This window comes from Sarcophilus harrisii, chromosome 4 (genome assembly GCF_902635505.1).
Source record: "Sarcophilus harrisii chromosome 4, mSarHar1.11, whole genome shotgun sequence".
Classification (NCBI taxonomy): domain Eukaryota; kingdom Metazoa; phylum Chordata; class Mammalia; order Dasyuromorphia; family Dasyuridae; genus Sarcophilus; species Sarcophilus harrisii.
In genome coordinates this window covers 287,569,056-287,590,567 of record NC_045429.1, presented here as the reverse complement: position 1 = coordinate 287,590,567, position 21,512 = coordinate 287,569,056, and the positions used below count along the sequence as shown (strand labels likewise).

The 21,512-nt window shown below is 40.9% G+C and overlaps 3 protein-coding genes across 16 annotated transcripts in view; 2 read left to right on the top strand and 1 right to left on the bottom strand.

Annotated features, from left to right (window-relative positions):
- The first annotated feature begins 1,158 nt into the window (after positions 1-1,158).
- PPP1R35 (protein phosphatase 1 regulatory subunit 35) lies at positions 1,159-2,980 on the top strand. The gene is made up of 4 exons (XM_012548795.3): positions 1,159-1,796; positions 2,028-2,295; positions 2,412-2,554; positions 2,703-2,980. The coding sequence occupies exons 1-4, from the start codon at positions 1,569-1,571 to the stop codon at positions 2,874-2,876; spliced, it is 813 nt and encodes a 270-aa protein (XP_012404249.1). The 5' UTR covers positions 1,159-1,568; the 3' UTR covers positions 2,877-2,980.
- An 18-nt stretch (positions 2,981-2,998) lies between these two features.
- On the bottom strand, positions 2,999-8,254 carry MEPCE (methylphosphate capping enzyme). Its single transcript, XM_023502822.2, has 4 exons — positions 5,603-8,254; positions 4,555-4,773; positions 4,232-4,358; positions 2,999-4,022 (listed from the first exon to the last, which is right to left on the bottom strand). Exons 1-4 carry the CDS (start codon positions 7,235-7,237, stop codon positions 3,970-3,972), a joined length of 2,034 nt encoding a protein of 677 aa, XP_023358590.1. The 5' UTR covers positions 7,238-8,254; the 3' UTR covers positions 2,999-3,969.
- A 616-nt stretch (positions 8,255-8,870) lies between these two features.
- ZCWPW1 (zinc finger CW-type and PWWP domain containing 1) overlaps positions 8,871-21,512 on the top strand; it is a 40,380-nt gene continuing 27,738 nt past the window's right edge. For 3 of the 14 annotated variants that reach the window (XM_031965297.1, XM_031965292.1, XM_031965287.1), the window contains exons 1-2: positions 8,871-9,156; positions 19,508-19,563. In XM_031965297.1, coding sequence (XP_031821157.1) covers positions 19,539-19,563 — 25 coding nt within the window. In that variant the 5' untranslated portion in view covers positions 8,871-9,156; positions 19,508-19,538. Of the gene's footprint in view, positions 9,157-9,177; positions 9,317-15,770; positions 16,242-19,141; positions 19,409-19,507; positions 19,564-21,512 lie in introns of those variants that run through there. The other 11 variants (XM_031965291.1, XM_031965295.1, XM_031965286.1 and 8 more) reach the window with 7 other exon arrangements.

Sequence of the window (21,512 nt, the reverse complement as noted above, 5' to 3'; positions counted from 1 at the left end):
GTCTACCAACTCCTAGAGCATTCTTCCTCATTTTTCAAGGACTACAATACTCCATCTTCCTCTCCACTCCAATTTTTGCCCTTACACTAAAGTTATAAGCATGCTCCTCAAGCACGTTATCCTCTCAGATCCCAAATCTCTCAACTAACTCCTCCACTTTGCCTTAGAAAGAGACAAATAGGAAGTTATATGTCTCTGTAGCTTTTCATGGGCTAAGTCCTTTGAATCTTATACATTTTCTGGTGGGTAAAATAAAGGATATGTTGTATTCACTATGCATTTAATATACTGAGTGCTCTACAGCCCCATATCCACATTTGAGAAAACCTACATATGAGCTGTATGTCCTGAATATATATCAGGTTATGTTCCTAGAGTAAGCCCCAAAAAAGACAACAGTCAAAAAGAGAAAATTACCTTCTTGGGATCAAGCCTTTTGGGATGGAACTTAGCAAATCCATTGTTAGTCTAGGATTGGTAAAGGAAAGCCTGGACCACAAGTTACAATAGACCGGAGCAGTTAGTGATTGCTTGTTAGAGGTAGTCACAATTTTTTGGAGGGCAAAGCTATATATAATATGGAAATATTATCTATTCTGAATATGACAAACATAAAGGCCTTACTAAAATACAAGAGGATCCAGTATATGTAAGTGGTGAAATGAATGTTGGAACTGGGAATAAAGTGAGAGCTGGATGTGAATACCCCCTCAAAATTAAATGTCAGTGACCAGTACGATTACTTCAGGCTCCTGTGTTTAATAAATGTGTTGGGCTGTATTGTTTTATGGTGTGATTCTAAAATATAGTCACGGGGAAGTATTAAACAAAACGGATCTTGGTTCATGGGAGAGGGAGGTCGGAATCTCAGTGTCGATCAACTAAGAGTCTCTGAGGGGCTAAGTGGGGGGGGGCACGTTTGACTATGTGCGGTAACTAGTCACCCTAGATTTGCTTAGGTGTCTGTAAGGGACACAACCTTCTACCCTGTCTTTCACCCAGAACAGTATCTCGCACACCTATGAGAGAAGGAAGCGGACACCGTTAAAATACACCTGTTGAAGCTAGAGAACAAAGGTGCGCGCCCCTTACCCGGGCACGTTGGTACGTTTCGCGTGACGTCACAGAAGTCGAGCGCGGTTGGCTCCTAATCCTTCGCTTCCCATCATTCCGCCCTACCTCCTCCCGCCCCTTGGGCTTTGCAGGAGCCTAGGAACCGCAGACTCATCAATACTCAACGTCTCCTGATTGGTCATGCAGCTTTTTCAGAGTACTCCAAGGGAGGGGTCCGTGGCGTTTCCGGGCGGAAATATTGAAAAACACAAAGTGACGCATGGAGATCACTTGTCAATCCTCACCGTCTCTTGATTGATCGTGAAACTCTCCAGTCTAGCTCAAGGGAGAGGTACATGGCGTTTCTGGGCGGAAACGTTGGAAAACTCAAAGTGACGCGTGGATCGGGGCTTCTTTTGGGAGCATTAACAGGTTTTGGTGGCTTCGCCGCGCCGCGGACCCCTGGACCATAGTGCTTCTAAATCGTTGGCCTACTCCTCGCTGTGCATTACCTGATGATGCCGAGTTGTGGCAAGGGGAGGTTCGGGGGGTCCTTGAGGGAGGGAGTGACCGTGGGGGCTCCAGAAGTAGAACCTGAGCCCTTTGTATCCAAGCCGGAGCTCGAACCCAGCCTGGACCTCAGTCTCAGCCCTAGTCCGAGGAGCCCCGAGGCGCCCTGCTCCATCCTCCGGCGGGGGGGAGCTAAGCCCGGGGCACGGAGAGGACGGCAAAGAGCACGTCAGGTGAGGATGCTAAGCCTATCCTGTTCCTCCTTTCGTGCCCTCATCTCATCTTCCCCATTTCTGTTCCAAGCATCCTCATACTTGTTTTCCTTGCCTTACTTCCTTTGTTTCCATTGTTTTTAAGCGTACTTGTTCAACAAAAATTTGTGTCTATTTTGTGCAATGTCCTCGCCCCTCCTGGCTTCTTAATCCCCACTTGCCTGCCACATCACCAATCCCATCTCTCTCCAGGTTCGTTTCCACTTGGCATCCCCGTGTCAGTCTTCCTCTTCCAGTGTGTCCCCACCACGGGGGAAGTTGCCCACAGATTTGGAAAATCATGAAGCATTACTACACCTTGTAGTTCCAGGACTTCAAAGTACCCAGGCCCTGGGACAACAACTAGAGTCCCTCAGGGAAGTCACAGCTCTGAAGCAGTTTGATGCCCTGAAGGCTGCAGAGGAGCAGTTGAAAAGTTCATTCCTAAATCGCTATGAAATGGAGGAAAACATATCTGAGGGTAAAGTGTGACTGGCAATATATTGCCTGGCGGTTTCTCACCAAGAGATGGGGATTGTTGGCCCTGGGGTGGTTCTAACCCTCCTCTTCAACAGGTCCACTACCTCTTCCCTTCAGGGTTAAACATGCCCAGATCCCAAAGACTCTACCGAGACCTGATTAGCCTGCAGGTTCCAAAGGAACAGGTGTTGAATGCTGCATTGATGGAAAGATTGGCCTTACTGCCCCACCAGCCTCAGGGTCCAATCCACAAAGTGAAGGTTTGTGTTTGGGGAGGGGGGGGGGTGTTAAGGAAGGGGGACCTATTTTATATTTGGCTCTCAAACCCAATCTCCATCTACTCTGGCTTTGACTATTGAAAAACTTTACCTTGCTGTTGTGCCTGACTTGTATTCCAACCCCAAACAGGAGGTTCCTGCAGCAAGTCCAGAACTAAGCATCTTCTGTGATCCCCGATCACTGGCCCACGAATCCCCACACTTAATATTTGAAGGGTTTCCTCTCTCCAAGCTAAGGCCACAGACCCGCCCTGCAGAGGACACCTTCCTCATGCATCAGACTCTCAGACGGTGGGATACATAGTACTACAGGATTGTCTTCACTTTTATTTTTGTTGTGTTGCAAGGTACACATTGGGACTGTCCTTTACGTTGGGTTTTATAGAAATAAAAGTTTGTTATAAGAACTTTTTTTCTGAGAATTTGGGAAAAGTTGGTAATCAGTAAGGCTTAGCCTGATAAGAGCCTAAGAACAACTCTTGAAAAGTTTGTCTTATTGAATATGACTCCCATACTCTAGGGTTTGAACCTTCCCAAGATAAGAGCAATACAAAGATGGAAAATAGTGTTAAAGATTGCTTCCCCTTTACCCAGGTTCCTCTAAAGTAGCATTTTAGTTTTGTTCTCTTCTGCATGGCTACATTTAAGGCTATGGATTCGGCAGAGGACATGACTGAACACCACTTCCTTTGTGATGGGAGCTCTGGGACGTGACTGCAGAAAGAGTTCCTAGTCAATAAAAACTCTATTTTACAGGAGTTTCAGCCTAGTTTCTTCAAAGCCCCATCCCTTCAACACACCTCTTATGGATCAGCCTAGACCATCACTTGCAGAAGAGACAGGGTTATGCTCCCCACATTGACCCAAATCTTAGCAAAAGACTTAAGTTTAGGGTTCAGTGCCTTCAATATTAGGTTTATTGTGCTGCTTTCACCCTACCCCTCTTACACCCCCCCATCACAAGAACCATCTAGATGGGACTTCTGCAGCTTTTGGTGATAACCCATTCTATATTGGTCCACTGAAACGTGGCCAGGGTGCCCACTGGAGCTAGGAATCCAAGAGGTGGGTTAGGAAGAAACAAAAAGGGAAGGCCCAGAGCAGGTGAGATTCGGAAACCCAGCTCCCCTTTAAAATCATGAATTCATGATCCATATCATCCAGCTTACTAGGCTGTGGGGAGAAAAAGGTGACAACCTATAGTCCAATTGTGCCTGTTGATTAGGTGCTAGAGGTTGGTAGGCTTCTTAAAGACAATGGCAGGAAAACAAATTAGATATAGGGAAAAGGAGCAAGCCATGGGTAGAACTTCTCTCCACCCCCCCCCCCCCCCCCCCCCCCCCCCAGGTCCTCAATTAACAAAGAGAAGCCTTTGATCATTGTCCTTGAAGAGCTCCTCAGTGGTTAGGGGAGTTGGCCTTGTGGAACAGATAGACAGGACGCTGGAAACCTGTAGGGAAAAGACATATGGAGGATAAGGAGAAGTAATTATTAAAGAGAAAACACAGGTGATAAGAGAAAACATCTCCCCCATAATTTTCTACTCTTCCTCAGCTAAGCTGAGAGGTTTGAAGACTTCCACTGGAAGTCTTCTAACTACCCTTTACCCCCCTACCTCCCACAAAAATATAAACCAAAATGGGCTAGCCTGAATCTCACCTTTGGAAGAATTATGGGGTGTAGCCACAAGCTCATAGCTGGAGAAGCCAACCTCAGGTGATGTCAGATAGGAACTGAACTGCTCAGGTTTCAGTTGAATTCGATAATAATTCTTGTAGATCGTTTCCTAGGAATAGACACAGGTCCTAATCTTTCTTTGTATCCCCAGCACTTTTCACAGTATCTAGCCTATTAAATTCTTAATGTTTGTAGACAATTCAATCACATTCTTCCTTTAGCCAGAGTCCCATTTAATTAATGCATCCCCTTTCCCCTGCTTCATAGGAATGATTCCTTTCACTTTCCCCTAAAACCCAACTTACTGTGAGTGTCTTCCTCTTGCCATAGGATGACCAAGGTTGGGGCTCTAAAACCAGAATGCCCCCAGGTCGTAGGTGGCGGTAGATTCTTCGGAACATTCGCTTCAATCCCTCATCACCCCAGTTCAGATGCACCCATTTGGTGAGACTGAGACAGAGCACCACATCATACTCAGGAGCTTGGGCCTCTACCAATTCGTCTCGATCTAACACATAATTACCCTGAGAAGGCAAAGGGGGGGGCAGGGGGGGGGTGGATAAAGGTCAGCATGGGGAAACAAGTAGTCTGCACTCATTTATTTTACTATACAGTCCCAAAATAACAAAATCAGGTTTTAATCTATAGTATTGCCTTTCAGACATTTCCCAAACCTTATAACATTTGCCTAATTGAGTGTTACTCTGCTCTAGCATCTCTGCCTCACTCTGGCAGAACATAGAAATCACAAGTATAGACAGTTGGGAGAAGGTTGTATCAAGGACAACCATCAAAAAGTTATCTGATGGATAGGCAAGGTCACCATAAGGAGAAAGCCCTAGTATTAAGCCCAGACCCAGTTCCTGTACTTATCTCCCTCCCGCACCAATTTTCCCAGGGGGAAAGAAGCATTACTTCAGGAGGTTCTTGGGCAGCCCTTCCAGCCTTCCCCATTCTACCCCCATGTCTCTCAATTCCTAGCCTCCTGCCTTGAGAAACTTAAGTGAGTTTTCTTTTGTTTTAAAAGAACTCAGGAAAATATAAGCTTTGTGCAAGAGCTGTTCAATTTTTCTGTCCCTGGCAGGGGGGGGGGAAACTGATTCCAAAGCCTAATCCTATCCACCAGTTCAATCCCCCTCACCCTACTGGGCAAGGTGGCATATAGTTAAGGTGGAAAGTCAAAATCCTATCAGCAAGGCCCTAGACCATTTTCAAACGAGTTCCCAATTTGCAGTTCAGTCTAAACAGAATAGTTTTGCTCCTAGCCATAACTGCCTCTCCTCCCTCCCTCGTCAATGAACAGTATATGTCTACAAAAACATCCCTCATTCCAACAGTACCAAGTCTCCTTACCGTGATGAAGACAACATTGTTGGGAAATATAGAGGCATCAGCCCCATCCAGAGGCACTTGGGGTGCAGCAATAGGCCCTCGACTGGCGGTCAGCGAGGCTGGGAAGCAGCTCTTCTTTCGGGTACTAGCAGTCCCCTTACCACCTTCTGGTCCTTGGATTCCTTCAGGTGGCTGGGGTGTGAGACGAAGTTCCTCAGATAGATAATGTCTGATATTCTGTCTAGCAGAGTGTATGAGGCGAGCATCGATGTCTACACCCACTACTCTAGCTGGACCCCATTTACATGCAATGCTTAGGGTCAGGTGGCCTACATTGCAGCCTAAGTCCAGTACATCACGGCCCTGGAACCATTCAGGCCTCATGACCCGAAGCCGCCCATCCTCGCAATTTGGATTTCGATAGCCATAGTACTTGCAATAGTTCCCATACTGGAACTTACTGTGCTGTTTCTTGAAACCAGCTGCAGGCAGAGGGTGGTCATGATGGCGTCCTCCCCCTCTTGCTCGGACTTTCTCCTTAGGGCCCTGGCCACCAGCTCTAGCACCTGACTCAGACTTACTGGAAGTCCTACGACGTTTCCGGTGGCGGGAGGAAGACAAGGGAGCAGGTGTAGTTGAGGCAGCTGAAGGAGCTGCACGAGTGCCTGGTGGGTCCTGTGGAGCAGGCAAAAGGGGGGACACTACTTCATCCCTGCAGTTGATGGCAGTGTTCAGTTCATAGGGCTGGGGGCCATCCCGGCCTTGGGACCTTTGTCCTTGTTGCAGATGTTGGGGGGTGGCTTCTCCATGCAGCAAAGGAGTGGTGGAAGGTGGAAGTGCAGAGGAGGTGGGATCATTCCCCCCAGGTCCGCCAGTCTGTGGCTGGTGATGCTGTCCACGATGTCGATGTCGCTTTCTACTAGTCTTGAGTGGTGAGGCACGAACCACTTGGGCCTCATCAGTGCAAGCATTGAGGCTAAGTGGGTCAGTGATGTCCTTGGGAATGAGGATCTCCACAGGGTCCCTCCCCTTAGCTGGCAGTGGGGAGGACTTAGGAGTCTCAGCATTGAGTGCTCGACTTACCTCCTCATCCAGGAGGCTATTCAGATTCAAAGGATCGAAGATATTGCCTCCCAGGAGAAAATTGGAGGGCAAAACTGGATCACAGTCCGAGTTAACTCGCCTACGCCTCTTGAAGGCTGGATGCTTGAAGCCACCCACATTACAGCTATTCCTCCTCTTGCTCCCACCGCCCCCAGGAGGCCTATGGGGCTGGAAGCCATTGCGCTGTCTAGGGGGTGCTGGGGGGCCTAGTTCTGTCCCGCCCCATCCCCTTCGCTCCACCTCTATGTCAGGGGGAGGAGCTTCTCCTTGAGCTTCGGACTGGCGGGCCTCCCCCTGTGCCATCGGGTCGCCCCTTAGCTGCAGATTCTTGCCAGCCCCAGTAAGGGACGGGGCCAGAAAGCCCTCCCTGCCTGATACTGTGGGCGTAAGTGGGCTTGATCCCTGAGCTGTCCCGCCACAAAGCTCCCCAGAGGAGGCCTCTCGGTGTGGCTGCACCAGAGTGTCATCCCTACCACTGGAATCAGCTTTGAGGAGTGGCGGCGGCGGGGCCGGCACGAGGAACGGCTCCTTTTCAGCTGCCATCTCGATCATCTCTTCCCCCTCCCCCGATTAAGCTAACGAGGGAGAAGAGGGGGCCTACACCCCCTCCCTTTTTCCTTCTTCCTCCCCGCCCCTTCTCCCTGTGCGCGCGTAACCCTGCTCTTCCCTTATTCTCTCGCGTCTCCACTAACCCGCGCGAGACCAAAACTAGAGGCCGCGCGACCCAAACTGAGTAAGAAAACAACAGAGTCTGCGCCTTTTTCTCCACCCCCTCCTAACTCGCGCGACTAGATATACTGCGCGTGCGCACTCTGTTCCTCCGCCTCCGTCCCACCCCCCCCACCCCCCGGTAGTGTCCGTACCAGGGACAGAACAAACTTAACGGCTACAGGCTTTTAAAAAAAGGGAACCACCGCTTTCAAGTGACACCTTGTTTCCTTCGCAACGATCTCCCTCCCACCCGTATCCTTCGCGCACGCCCACCAACCGTCGGCCTAAGGCCGATGGGAAGAGCTTCTTTACACCCCGTCCCGGGCTCCAGGGACTGAACGTCTGCGGCCTCCGCCTCGCTCCTACCCCCACAACCTCTCTACCCCGCCTCTTTCTAGTAGGCCACGCCTGCGCACTCAACCTGTTAGTCTCGCGCTTCTTGGCGCTGCACGTGTTGGGAGCTACCACTGAGCTACTGCTCGGTACTGAAAGTTACGTAGTCCATTACGCTCTTTCTTCCATAGACGAGAGGAACGTAGCTGCATCTTAAAAGAGGGTGGATGCCTCAGTAAAGTATTATATCATGAATTATGAAATACTTCATATACACACACTCCGAGCCCTTTTACGAGGGATGCGGGGGAAAAAGGGAAAGTGGAAATAAAAGGAATGGATGGTGGAGTTCGGACTACACAAGCCCACATCCCGTCCAAAAACATGTCACTGGAATAGAACTGATGCTAGGAAGTCACTTTAACTCTCACATACTCTCCCAGGAGGGAGAAGAGTGACTATGAAAAAAAAAAAAATCGAACTCGATTGAAATAACCGAAAGATTGCCTTAGACTTGCCCTAAAATGGAATGATTGGATTTCTTCTTTCTAACCGCACTTACCCAGCCTCCTAGCCAAATTAAGAAGGCCGGAAGAGGTGGGAGGTAACTCATCACTCCCCATTCTTTCCCGCCCACCACGCGGACTGAACCTGCGCAGAGTTCCCCTTCCTCTCACCCTAATTTTCCCTGATCCAATCAAAAGTAACCATGATCACTTGACAGTCTTTGCAGTAAAGGAACGTGGCCGCAGCGCCTCCTCACATTGGAAAATGAGATGTTTGGACCGCCCTCAGTTAATACAACCTTTCATCCATTGGTCAATACGAGCCCGGAGGGGAGGGTTTAGAATAAGGTCATTTGACTGTGAAGAGGGAGAGTGGCCAGTGATTCGTTTAAAAATAAAGGTTGAAAAAAAATTAAAATAAAGGTGAAATGTAATATAATTAAAATCAGTATTTGGAAAAGGAAAAAGACAACATTATGCGTCCCTGCACTGAGAGACAAGCCAGAAAGTTAAAAAAAAGTATCACAATTATAATCAGGCGCTATTTATAACTAAGAACCGACGCTGGGAATTGTAGTTTTTGTCAGTCTGAGCACAGGAAAGACTCTTCCACCGCTCCTCTTTAAGGCGAACTATTTTCTACGCATGCGTAGTGCTAGAAAGCTCCGAGAATTGGGCTTGCTCCTAGGCTCTACTTTGGTGGAAGAGGCAGGCTGGTGAGGGACGGGCAACTCGCCGGCTTGTTGCCACCTGTTGTTCCTCCTCTCCTCGTAGGCGCCAGCCCAAGTCTTAGCTCCCCCTCCCCCAGATTCCTGACGCCTCTACCTCTGATTCTCCCCTCCCCGGGGGCCAGCAACTGAAGCCCCCGCTGTTGGAGGAGGCCTTTAGGGCGTCTCCAAAGACCACCCCGAGCATTTGGAGGTGAGCCGAAAGCACTTTAGGAATCTTAAAACCTTAATCCCGCCCCTGCATCCCAAAGCTAAACAGTTCCCCCGGAAGAGAGGATTGGTCGTAAGGAAGTCCTGTCAGGATCTGATCCCTGGAGTCAGACCAACTCTGGGTAGGAGAGGGCGGTAGAGAGGTAAGCCTGTGTGCAAGCAGTAAGCCTGCAGGAGAGCAAAAGGAGACTCATCAGCCTCAGGAATAGGGAAAAGAGTCTAAAGCTAAATCGGAGTTTTATGGGCATTTGAAGCAAGATTTGGATCTTTAAGATAGTTAACATTGAGGAAAGGCTTGTTAGTACTTGGTATGATAGTAAATTGACAACAAATATTTGAGGGTCATAGATACTGTGTTAAGCCCTGAGGGTAAAAAAAAAAAAAAAGGCAAATAACTACGTTCAGGGTACTTATCAACCGTGTAAATGAATAGAATTAGATGTTTCAGGTACTATCAATGTAGGAATTTGTTTTACAGATTTGTATGTTTATGCTATAAGGGATTTTTTTTTCTTTTTATTTGTTGCTTTGGGAAGAACGAGGAAGGTTTTTCCAATCCAACCCTAGGACTCAGTAAATTGGAAACTCATTTTGTATGCTATTTGTTAAGTTCAGTATTTTAAAATTAAATTAAAAAGATACTACCAATAGCAGAAATGGACATGTTTTGGGGAATCTGGATTAAGAAATTCTAATGTATCCCCAGTAGATACATTTATTTAAAGTCTGTTATCAATTTATCAGTTTTCTATCCTATAACCCTTATTTCCCTACTGTCTTGAATCTGTTGCCTCTCCAGGTTTTAATTGAGCAAGTGGCAATTTCTTTAAAAGCCACTTATAAAATATGTCCAAAGGTAAATGGAAGGGAGAGGAAGAAAAATGAAACTGACAATTCCATTTTGCAGTATAGACTATTCATGACCTCAAAATTCTAGAACCCCACTATGCTTAACTTGTATAACAGATCTAATGCACTGAGCAGGGACCACAATTCAGAATTTCCTGCTTGATAAAATCTGCCAAAGCTTAAACTCTACTGACATAACCTTTATTAACTTTATTAACTCCACATTTTGATGAAGTATCAGAATATAATTTCTACCTCATCCTGTACAGTCTAATCTAAACATTGACTTTCTTCCCAAAACTTTTGATTCCCTTTTCCTATAGAAAGCAGAAAAAAAAATTCAAAATGATCATATAAAAATTACAGGCCTAGCTGGATTTTGGCTCTACCTTTAATAAATGTTAGACAGAAATGGAAACTGGTAACTTTTTTGTTTAACATTATTAAAAAAGGAATTTTAAAAAAATTTTTATTTCTGTTAGTTAACAAGCATTTATTAAGTACCCATCATATACCAGACATGCCAGATATTGTACAAATCTCTGGAGATGACAAAAAAGACAAAAGTCAATCCTAGCTCTCAAGTAACTCAGTCTAATTGGGAAAATGACATATAAACAAGGTAGATAGATAGATAGATATACAGAGTAAATTGGAAATAATCAACTGAGGAAAGAAACTAAGATTAAAAATGACTGGGAAAGTCTTCTTGTAGGAGATGGAATTTTAGCTGAAACTTGAAGGGAAACTAACAGGCAGAAATAAGGTAGAAGAGTATTCCAGAAATGGTAAACAAATGAAAATGCATAAAGATTATATGTGAATTCTGAAGAAAAGTGGAATCCAGTGTTACTTGATCATGGGATTACATGGGAGTCAGTAATACAGTAAAAGACTAGGATGGTGGGGATGGGACAGGTTATGAAGGACTTTGAAAACCAAACAGAAGATTCAATATTTGATCTTGAAGATAATAGGGAGCCACTGGAATTTTTTGAGTAGAAGGTCAGATCTACACTTTAGGAAGTTTGACAACTGAGTAGAGTAGGGAAAATTTTGAATCAGTCATTAACCAAAAGGGAATCAAAATAGCTATTCCATGAAGTAATGAGGACCTGTACCTCAGAGAAGGAGACATGTGAGAAATGTATGAAGGTAACATCAATAGGATTTGGCAGTAAGAGAGTGAGGATTTAATGATGATACCTAGTTTTGAGCCTGAGTAAGTGTTTGATTGAAAGAATGGTATAGGTAAATTAAGAAAAGGGGAATGGTTTTGGGGAGAAAAAAAATGAATTCAGTTATGAATGATGTATTGAGATTAAGATGTCTATGGGATATCCATTTTGAGATGATCAGTAGTTGAAAATTCAAGTCTGGAGGTGGGGAGCTAATGAGATCAAGCAAAGAAAAAAAAAAAGGGCCCTCCACAGAGCCCTTGGAGACATCCTCTATTAACTGGTTCAAATATGAAATACTCTGATTTTCAAAGCCAAATCCAGTATTACCTTTCCAGTTGTCTTAATATTTTATGATCCATTGACACTGGCCTCTATGCAGTTCCTCACACGTGACATCCCAGTGTTGTTATTGGCAGTGCCCTGGAATGCTCTCCTGCCTCATGAACGACTCTAGTTTCCCTGGTTTCTTTCAAGTCTCAGCTAAATTCTCATTACAAGAAACCTTTTAAATTCTGCTTAATCTAAATGCCTTCCTTTTAAAATTATCTCCAATTCAACCTGTATCTATCTTGTTTATACATAGTTGTTTACATGCTGTTTCTTCCACTTAGTGAACTCCTTGAAATTAGGGGACTGACTTCTTATTTTGTATCACTATCAACATAGTAGGAGCATAATAAATGCTAGCTTTCTGATTGTTCCACTGATTGATACCTCCTTTTAAACCAGTACTATATAATTTTAGTGATTATTGAATTGTAATAATTTGAAATCGCCTCTTCCCACTTTTTTCATTTTTGCCTTTCAAATTCTAGTGAATGAATTTTGTTATTTTTCCCCTAAATCTAGAAAACATTCCTTTTGTGGGTTGGTATGGCCCTGAAAAAGTAAATTAGTTTATTCATTGTCTTTTTTTATTGACTTAACTTACCTATGAGTAATTAACATTTCTCAAATTATTTAATTTTGTCTTTTTTTCTGCAAAATAGAACTTCATATAATTTTGCTGATGTTATTCAATATTTCAGTTAACTTTTTATTTGTTTCTCTTGGGTTCTCTAAGTATAATATATCATCTGCAAAAAAAGATAATTTTTGTCTATTTTTTTGCATTTCTTTTTCTTGTCTTATTACTGTTGCTAGCACTTATAGGACTATACTAAATAGTTTAGTGGTCATAATAGGTACCCTTGCTTTAGACCTGATTTTATTGAAAAGAGACATCATTAACTAAATCCAAAAGGCTATCAAACTGTGCATACACTTTGATCCAGTTGTGTCTCTAATGGGCCTGTATCCCAAAGAGATTATAAAAAAGGAGAAGGGGCCTATGTGTGCAAAAATATTTGTAGCAATCCTTTTGTAGTGGACACTTGAGTGACCGCCCTTCAGTTGGAGAATGGCTGAATAAATTGTGGCATATGAATGTTATGGAATATTATTGTTCTGAAGAGACTTACAGGAACTGATATTAAGTGAAGTAGAGAACATTGTACACAGCAACAGCAAGATTATATGATGGTCAATTTTGATGGATATGGCTCTTTTCAACAGATTGGTGATTCAGGCCAGTTCCTATGGTCTTGTGATGAAGGGAGAGGACTGTGGGGACTGAGTGTGGATCACAACATAATATTTTCATCTTTGTTTTGTTGTCGTTTGCTTGTATTTTGTTTTCTTCCTTATTTTTTTACTTTTTGAAATGATTTTTTGTGCACCATAATTGTGGAAATATGTATAAAAGAATTGCACATGTTTAATATTGGATTGCTTGCCTCTGGGAGAGGGAGAAAGGGGAAGAGAAGGAAAATCTACCTCACCCATGATCATAGGTTTTTATTCTTTTGATATCCTATGTATTCTACCCTATAACATATGAATTCTGCCTATAACTAGTCCCATCCCAAAACTGTCCTCCCTCTTAGACCACTGTTTTGCCCCTACCTTCTATTTCCCTTTTTAGTATAATGTATTCCTATGCTGTGTGTGTGTGTTTCATGTGTACAATTGTGTTCAATCTTCCTTATCTGATTCAGATGAAAGTGAAATTCATGAGATACCTATCCCTCCCCAAAACCTAACTTTTCTTTCATGATTATATGATCTTCATATTATATACCTCTATTATGTTTAATAATTTCTTTCACTTTATTCCTGCTTTCTTTCCAGTTCCTCCTTCCCTTTTTTGTCTTTTTTCTTAAAACATTAAAACAGAACAAAACCATCCACAGAATTTCTGCTATTTTAGTGTTTCTCTGACTCTTTAAAGTTTTAAGGTTTTGAGGAGATGATTCTTATACCCCATTAAACATATAAATAACTTATCCCCACATATTTCCTTTCAGTTAAACAAATATATCTACCTTTCTGGGAGGGTGTTTTGTTTTTTTTGGGGGGGGGGCGGGGAAGTTGTCACTGTTTTTCTATTTCTAAATGTTTACTTAGTTTTGCCCTTTTCTTCAGGATTGCTTGGAAATCCTCAATTAAATTAAAAGCCCATTTTTCCCCTCTAGAATTACTTTGTTTTGCCATATATGTTGTTCTTGACTTTTGAAATATCATATTCTTAGACAATACTTATCAAATGAGATAATATTTGTTAAAGTATTTAGAATAATAGCTGGCACATATTAGGGACTTAATCATAGCTAAATGGTATATTTGATAGAGCATTGGGCTTGCTATCAGGAAGACCAGAATTCTAATTTAACCCCAGGCAATAGCTATGTGACTCGAGTAAAGTCTCTTAATCTCTGTGTCAGGGACCTCAACTGTAAAATAAGGATCATAATCATAGCACCTCTTCACAGGGTTGTTGTAAGGATCAAATAAGATTATATTTATAATATAGCAGACATTAATAATTCCCTCTCCCCCCTTATTGTGGCTCCTGGAAACTGGACTATACCCTTGAGAGCTTAAATTTTGAAATTTCTTTCCAGAGGTAACTAGTGAATTGCTTCTATTTTTACTGTGCAATCTTCATTTATAATTTTCTGAAATATGATAATCAGATTTGGGTTTTTTTTTCCTGATAATAATTTTCAGAATAACTTTCAGATAGATATTTCAATAATTCAATTGTTTCTCCTCTTTCCAGGTCAATTATTTTTGATACTATTTTTTATTTTCTTTTTCCCAATGTTTTTTATTTTTATTTTATATTTTTTGTATTGTTGAGTTATTGTTTTCTATCTGACCCAATCTAATTTTCAGAGCATTCAGTTCTTAAAATTACTTTGTACTGGGTTTTTTAAGGTGTCAATTTTCTTCCCTTCATGGTTTTTCTATTCTGTATCATATTTCATTTCCTTTTGGTAACGCTTGTATTTCATGTGTCCAGGACATTTTTGATCTAAAATTTCACTTGTAATGGAGTCGATATCCATTTTGATATAATGGTTGGAGTTTTCTTTGAATTGCTCATGAGAGGACCTGATGCTTAGTCAAGCTTGGTAACTGAATGATGCGAGATGGCCTTTCAGTTTCTGATTTTAGTAGATCTAAATCCTTCTCTGGAGCTGCCCCAGGATTAGGTTTTGCCTCAGGCCTCTTTCTTGTGGGATTCTAGGACTTCTCCTCTGTAGGGACCTCCCCTCACCTCTGCCCCATGCTTATTTGATCTAGAGCTGTTTTGTTAGTAGAGTATTGTCACAGACTTTCAGGACAGACTTTTCCGGCTGGATTTTGCCTAGGGCTTTTTCTTTTGCAATTGAGCTCTAGCCACTGGTATCATACTATGTCCTTCCTAGAAAGCCCAAAGGCTGATCTCTCTTCCAGGCTAAGGATGTATTTGAGTATTCTTAGCTCTAGTGCTGTCTTAGGCTTTGTTTAACTTAGCTTGAATTGTACTGCCTGGAATTAGAAGCTTCTTTCCTGGATCTGGGTGCAGGCAGGCAACCAAAGGCTATGTATGGTAAGGGTCAGTTTGGGCTGGGGTATTCTTTGGGTTGTCAACAAGTTATCACAACTTCATAAAACTTGCATGAAAACTAGGTTTATTACAAAAGGAAAGGATATATATGTGGATATAATGTTGGACGAAGAAACACAAATTTTCACCTAAAAGAGTGTGGCTTGGGAGGGGGAAAGGTGCAGGAAAAGTGGGAAAATTAGAAAACGCCTCCTGAAGGAGAGGAACAAGGCAGTGGCAAAAGTTGAATTCTTTTCCCTTGGGAACTGGTAGACCATGAAGATATAATTGTCAACTTGTCTACAAGAGGCCAGCCTACCCAAGCGCAGATTGACTGGCATCTGTGTTGACTCCCAAGAACACTCAGTTCTTTTTGATTACAGCACTTTCTCTTTCACCACCTATTTGCCTCTGTCAAGATCAGGCAGCTACCCTTGTGTGTGGGATTATAAATTCTACTTGATGTCATCTGGATTCCTTTGACTTCCACCTTCCACAGTGTGTGCAGAGTACTGGTAGGGAGTTGCCCCCTCCTCCCAGAAAAGTCTTTAACATTCAGGGTACTAAATGGTTTGTCTGTGTTGCCACTTCTGGCAAACCCCCTATCCTATGCTGGCAGGCCCTCTTGCTGCCTTGGGATTCTGGTTGATTGTGCAGTTCTGCAGTGGATGAAATTACTGTGGGACCTCATTGTATTGTTTGGTCCTATTTTTAGATTTTTGTTGGAGTAAATGTGGAGGATTGAGGCTGCCTGCTTCTTCTTAAGCATTCATTTTGGCCAGAAGTTCTAAGAGCTTCTCAAAGAACAGTTTATATTATGGAGTTAATCTATGTTAATTTACAGTCTAGCATCTGCCCACCCAGCTGGTATAATCTTACCAGTTGGAGGGGGGTGGTCCCTGAGGAGATAGGTGGCTTCCCTCCAGGAGAATGCTGGAGTGTAAATGTGTAAAGAAAAAGCTTTGGAGAATGTGTGGACCCTCTTGTAACTGGTTCTGGTTGGCTAACCACGTAGTCAATGAGAAGCTCTCTGATTGGCTTCAGAATAATAAAAACCTCCTGGCTGTATCAGCTACTTCCTCTTGCCACTCTTCACTCTGGTGATGCCTTCTTTCCCAGCTTCTGGTAAGTGACCTTGTGAGAAGAGGGAGGGCCTTAGGTCCATTTTCCCCTGTAATATCATATAGTTCTGAAAAATGGTCTTTGATCCTTGCCCTTTCTGTTCTTTTCCATTCTATGTGAAGAAGGCAGAGTCTCTGACCTTTAGAATCTCAAAGGGTAGGAGAAGGAGCCACAGAAACCTAGGAGTCAGAATCCAAGCCAGATTTTGTATTCAGAGCAGTATAGATGCCCTGAGGAAAAGGAGAAATATTTAGAGTGACTTGGGATCTCAGGGAAAGGACTCATTTAGACAATCATGATACTTTTTAGATGTGAAGTTGGGGGGACTAAATGGGAATAGAATTAAGTTTTGAGCCTATTCCCCCAGAGATGGAGGTGATGTGTGGGAGAGTATTTTACAGAGGTATCAGTAAATGCTTGTATGTTTGTCCTTGCTATAGTTTTATAATCTAATTATGTCAAATCTAATTTATACCAAGTGGTTAAATGAGACAGACACCAGTAACTGGCCTCCTAACAAATGTAGAACACAAACAGTAGTGGGACCGAAGCTAATGGCATAGAAAAGAGATAACTCCAACCTCCCAGAATCCGGGTACTGAAAGAGCCAAAATACATTCTAGGTATTAGCCTAGAGTCATCTCTAAAATGTTAAGCATTTATTAAAACTTTCCTTAAGGATACCTGTCAGATTCTCTATAGGAGAGCTGTAAGTTAATGTGTATAAGGTGTTTTGCAACCATAAAATAAGAGCAGTAGTTCATTGATCATCCCATCCCATTTTAAAATAATTACTTTTGTGAAGAATGCTTCTTGATTCAAATGAGTTAAAACTGATTGAAACACATTTCCTTGGAATAATAAAACCTCTTTAGTGAGAGAGACTTGATTATACACTGAAAAGAGGGAGCTATTTCAGAACCAGGTAGTGATTCAAAGGATCTAAAAGTGGAGAAGGAGTAGGGTCTTACAGAATTGAACCAGAAAAACTGACAGTCTAGGGACAACCAGCAAAATAAGAAAGAGAAAGTAGCACTCCATACTAGCAGAGAAAGCAGATATGGGGGAAGGTCATTGACCTTTATAAAAGGCCCAGGATTTAGACAGAAGCCACCAGTATCCACCTACTTAAGAACTAAGGGAAATCCTTAAAAAAAAAAAAATCTGCTTTTTCTCCAGCTTCTCCTTTTGTCTTTCTATCCATAGGCACTAAATACAGCTTGTGTTTTAAAAAAATTCAAATTTAACATTGTAAATGGAGTTATATAACATTTGGTTGTTGTTCCTTTCTGAACTTCCTTATGCTCTCATCTATTTTTAAATGGTTAGTTGACACTTTTCTTCCTTTCTTTTTGATATTGCAGTCCTTCTGTTACCTAATACTCTTTTTCAACCCCTTATTTGAAAACTTAAATTTCATGAAGTGGGAAGCATATTTCCTCATCAGTTTGTAGGAATCATTCTGCACTTGTCATTTTATTGGTCAGGGTTCTTAAATCATAATTATTTTTATTTGCAATATTGGTATACATTTTATATAAATTTATATTTTTTTATAAATGTATTCTCCTGGTTCTGTTCTCTTTACTTCATAATATTTCATACAATCCTAGGCTTCTCTGAATCCTTCCCTTTTGTCATATCTTACAACTTAATGATATTCCATTACAATCATATATCATAAATTACTTAATTAACTTCAGAAATATTTTAATTTTTTAATTATTAATGATTTGGGATATTTTTATGTAGTTGTTAGTAGTTTACATTTCTTTGAACACTTACTGTTGGTTCATATCCTTTGAACCAGTTGGAATGACTTTTTCACATAAATTTATATTAGTTTCCTATGTAACTTAAAGATCAGACCTTTATCAAAAAAGCCTTTTATAAAAATTTCTCTTTCCCTCTCCTTCCCCCACTCCCCTTCACTCCCCCTACCAACCCCATTTTCCTTCTAGTTATACTGCATTAATTTTGTTTGTGTAGAAACTTATCAGTTTCATATTCTAATTTGAATCTTCCTCAAAACAGTGTTTGATTTCCAAGGTGTAAATGCTCATTGAAAATTAGCTAATTGTTTTGTGAGAGCCAGTATTAATTGATTTTATCACATCATTAACCTCATAGTTATCTACCCATCAGATTAGCAAAGATAGCAAAAAAGGAAAATAATTGTTATCAGAGGGATTGGGTGATAGGGATTAGTAGGGCTATTAAGTGATAGTCATTCTGGGAAGTAATTTGGAACTTTACCCCAACTAAACTATACAAACCATTTGCCCTGTAATCTCTATTAATACCTTACTACAAAGAGGTTAAAGAGAGAGAGGAAAAGAAACCATATGTACAAAAATATCCATAGCAGCTTTTGTTGTAATAAAGAATTGGAAACAGAATATAGTACATCTTTTGGGAATGACATTTATACCTTGGAAATCAAAATAGACAAAATAGTACAAATCAGGGTTTGATTTACTATTTTGCTATTTCTAGACTTAAGAAAGTGATAGGGAAATACAAATTATATTTAAATCTATTTCATGGATACATTTGTGGAGGAGGGAAGACCCAATTCTTAAACATTTATCAGGTAGAAACCTTACTTGTTTTAATTTTAACTTCTTTTTAGTGATCTGGGAAATTTTTATGTGGTTGTTTACATTTCTTCTTTTGAATACTTACTCTTGGTTCATATCCTTTGAACATTTACCTGTTAGGAATGACTTTTATTAACATAAATTTGTTTCAGTTCCCTATGTAACTTAAAGATCAGATCTTTATTTAAAAAAACTTTCTAGAAGAATTTCTCTTTATCTCCCCCTCAATTCTCCTTCTAGTTATAATCACATTAATTTTGTTTGTATAGAAACTTGTCAGTTTTATATTCTAATTTGAGTCTTCCTCTAAGCTCTCAGGAATTGAGGAAGACTTTATTCTAATGACAATGAGAAAGTCCTGCAAAGGAATAGGGAATCAGGGTTAATGGGGGGAAATGATAATCTCAAGAGATATTATCTTTGTCTTTCTATTCTGCAGGAGCAGTCAAGAAGGAAATTGGGCTGACTTTAGAACTCTATAAATCCTAGGCTCGAGCAGAATTTGAGTCTTTGAAGTCCGAGGGTGTAGATATTCCAGCTATTCTAGAAATAACCCTAGTTCCTTTTTCCGTAAGAAATTTTTTCCTGATAATTATTTGAAAGGAAAATAAAATTCATGTCTATTTTTGAGTAATTAACATTTAATTTCTTATTCTTTTTTTCCAACAGAAGGAGAAAGTAGTCATAGCATCTAAGCTAAATGATGACAACCTTAAAGAACAAAGGTGAGTCAAAAGTGGGAGATACTTCTTTTCCTTACTTTCTTTTTTTCCATTTTCTAGTCTCTGACCATCCACTGGATGTCCATTAAGGACAATCCTTTCAGCAACTGGAATAAAAAATCCTTGTCTAGATGATTCAGTAGGTAGGACGCTGTACCTGAAATCAGGAAAACAATCTGAGTTGGAATTCTGCTCCAGATGCTTTCTAGCTATAGAAACATTAGAGTAAATCACTTAATCTCTGTTTGCCTCACTTTCTTCACTTGTAAAATGAAGGAATTGGAATCAATGCTTTTAAAGTCTCCTCCAACTGTTAGATCTATGCTCCTGTGATCCAGCTTTGTCCAGGCCAGTTTTCCTCCTCCTGTAGTATCGTGATTGAATTCTCAATCTGAATTCTATTTTGATTTTTAAGACATAACTATTTGGAAATGAAAAGAAAAGAAGGAGGTGAAAGGACTCAGTGGGATAATTGGATATGGCAAATGTCCACAAATACAATTATCATACAATAATTTCTTTATTCAATTATCAAACTAGTGCTATGTGAGGTCTGAGAAGAAAGGAAATCTTACTTAGTGAGTAAGGTGCTGGGGCTGAAATCAGGATGTTCTGAGTTCAAATCCTACCTCTAGCACTAACTGACCATATCAGTCACTCTCTTCACTTATCTTAGTTTCAGTTTTTTCTTATGTGTATATTTGTTGTAATTTGTAGGATTGGGGCTTAGAAGATACAATTTATGGAAAGAACTTTTTAAACTTTAAAATACTATATGTAAACATCAGCTGTAGGGAGCATAATACTTAGGAAGGCCTCAGAGAGGTGACGACATTTTGTTTGGACTTTAATGAGATATAGATTGGGACTGGACTTGTTGTTTCATTAGTATAGGAAACTCCCAGGAGAAAAGATTTCCTTAATTAAGCAATACAGATCAGTACATTCTCTACAAATTTTAGTGCTAGAGATTTGGCTAAAGCTCAGGATCATCCAGTGGGGAGTAGTCAAATGTGTAACTCCAAAATAGCTTTTTTAGGCTGGCTCTCTAACCATTGGTGTTTTAAAAGATGAGTAAGAAATTCAGCAGTCAAGGAAAGAGAAGAAAGACATTTTAGGCACAATGAATAGTGAAGACTTGTAGACGTACGTCATATACCCAGTAAAACTGAGTGGTTCAGTTTTACTAGGAACCTAAATGGCATTTTTCTGCTCTCATATAGCTTGAGATTGAGTAAGAGAGATAAAGTCATCTATATAGTAGCATCTATACTGCAAAGCAGAGTATATAATAAATCTCATTAATAAAGATATAAACAAATTGCTCCAGAAGTTCATTAGAGATTATTTCCATTTCAAGAATTATTAAATCTTTAGGAAGGAAATGACATTTTACCTCAGCAATGGTAAATTTTCATTTGTCAGAGAAAAGTTAGTAGTGCATGAGCAAAGTAGCAAATTATTAAATGTATAAGGTCCATGAAAAGAAAAAAAATGTATAGCCATATAGCCTGCTTGGAACCAAAATATCATGTTAAGATGTTTGGATTTTATATTTTAAGGATATACAAAATGGGAGATAAAAGCTTTGAAAAAGAGGTCCAACTTAATTTTGGGTGGCAAAGAGAGTACTTACCTAATTATATAAAATGCTACCTATAGACTTTCCCTCTATTGATGACATAAGAGAACTAAATATCACCCAAAAATAAAAATCAGTAATCTTTTGAAAAACATTTATTTTCTCTTACATTTGCATACATTAGTTAATTGAATTTCTGTTTTTCACTTTTACATAAGCTCTAAGATACATGTTAAAGACTTCTAAATGACCAAATTTCAGTTTCAGAAAGTGGGGAGGGGCCAAAGAAGACTTTTACTCCACCAAAAAAAAAAAAGCTTGCACCATGATCCCCTGTTCTCCAAATGCCCTTAATAATGAAGATATTCAG

Excerpts from the sequence above, each read along its gene's own strand:
- PPP1R35 (XM_012548795.3), top strand. The coding sequence starts at position 1,569 with ATGATGCCGAGTTGTGGCAAGGGGAGGTTCGGGGGGTCCTTGAGGGAG. Across the intron at positions 2,296-2,411 it reads GGAGGAAAACATATCTGAGG|GGTTAAACATGCCCAGATCC; the intron begins GTAAAGTGTGAC and ends TCTTCCCTTCAG. Across the intron at positions 2,555-2,702 it reads GTCCAATCCACAAAGTGAAG|GAGGTTCCTGCAGCAAGTCC; the intron begins GTTTGTGTTTGG and ends AACCCCAAACAG.
- MEPCE (XM_023502822.2), bottom strand. The coding sequence starts at position 7,237 with ATGATCGAGATGGCAGCTGAAAAGGAGCCGTTCCTCGTGCCGGCCCCG. Across the intron at positions 4,359-4,554 it reads GCAAGAGGAAGACACTCACA|GAAACGATCTACAAGAATTA; the intron begins GTAAGTTGGGTT and ends GTCTATTCCTAG. Across the intron at positions 4,023-4,231 it reads ACCCCATAATTCTTCCAAAG|GTTTCCAGCGTCCTGTCTAT; the intron begins GTGAGATTCAGG and ends TTTTCCCTACAG.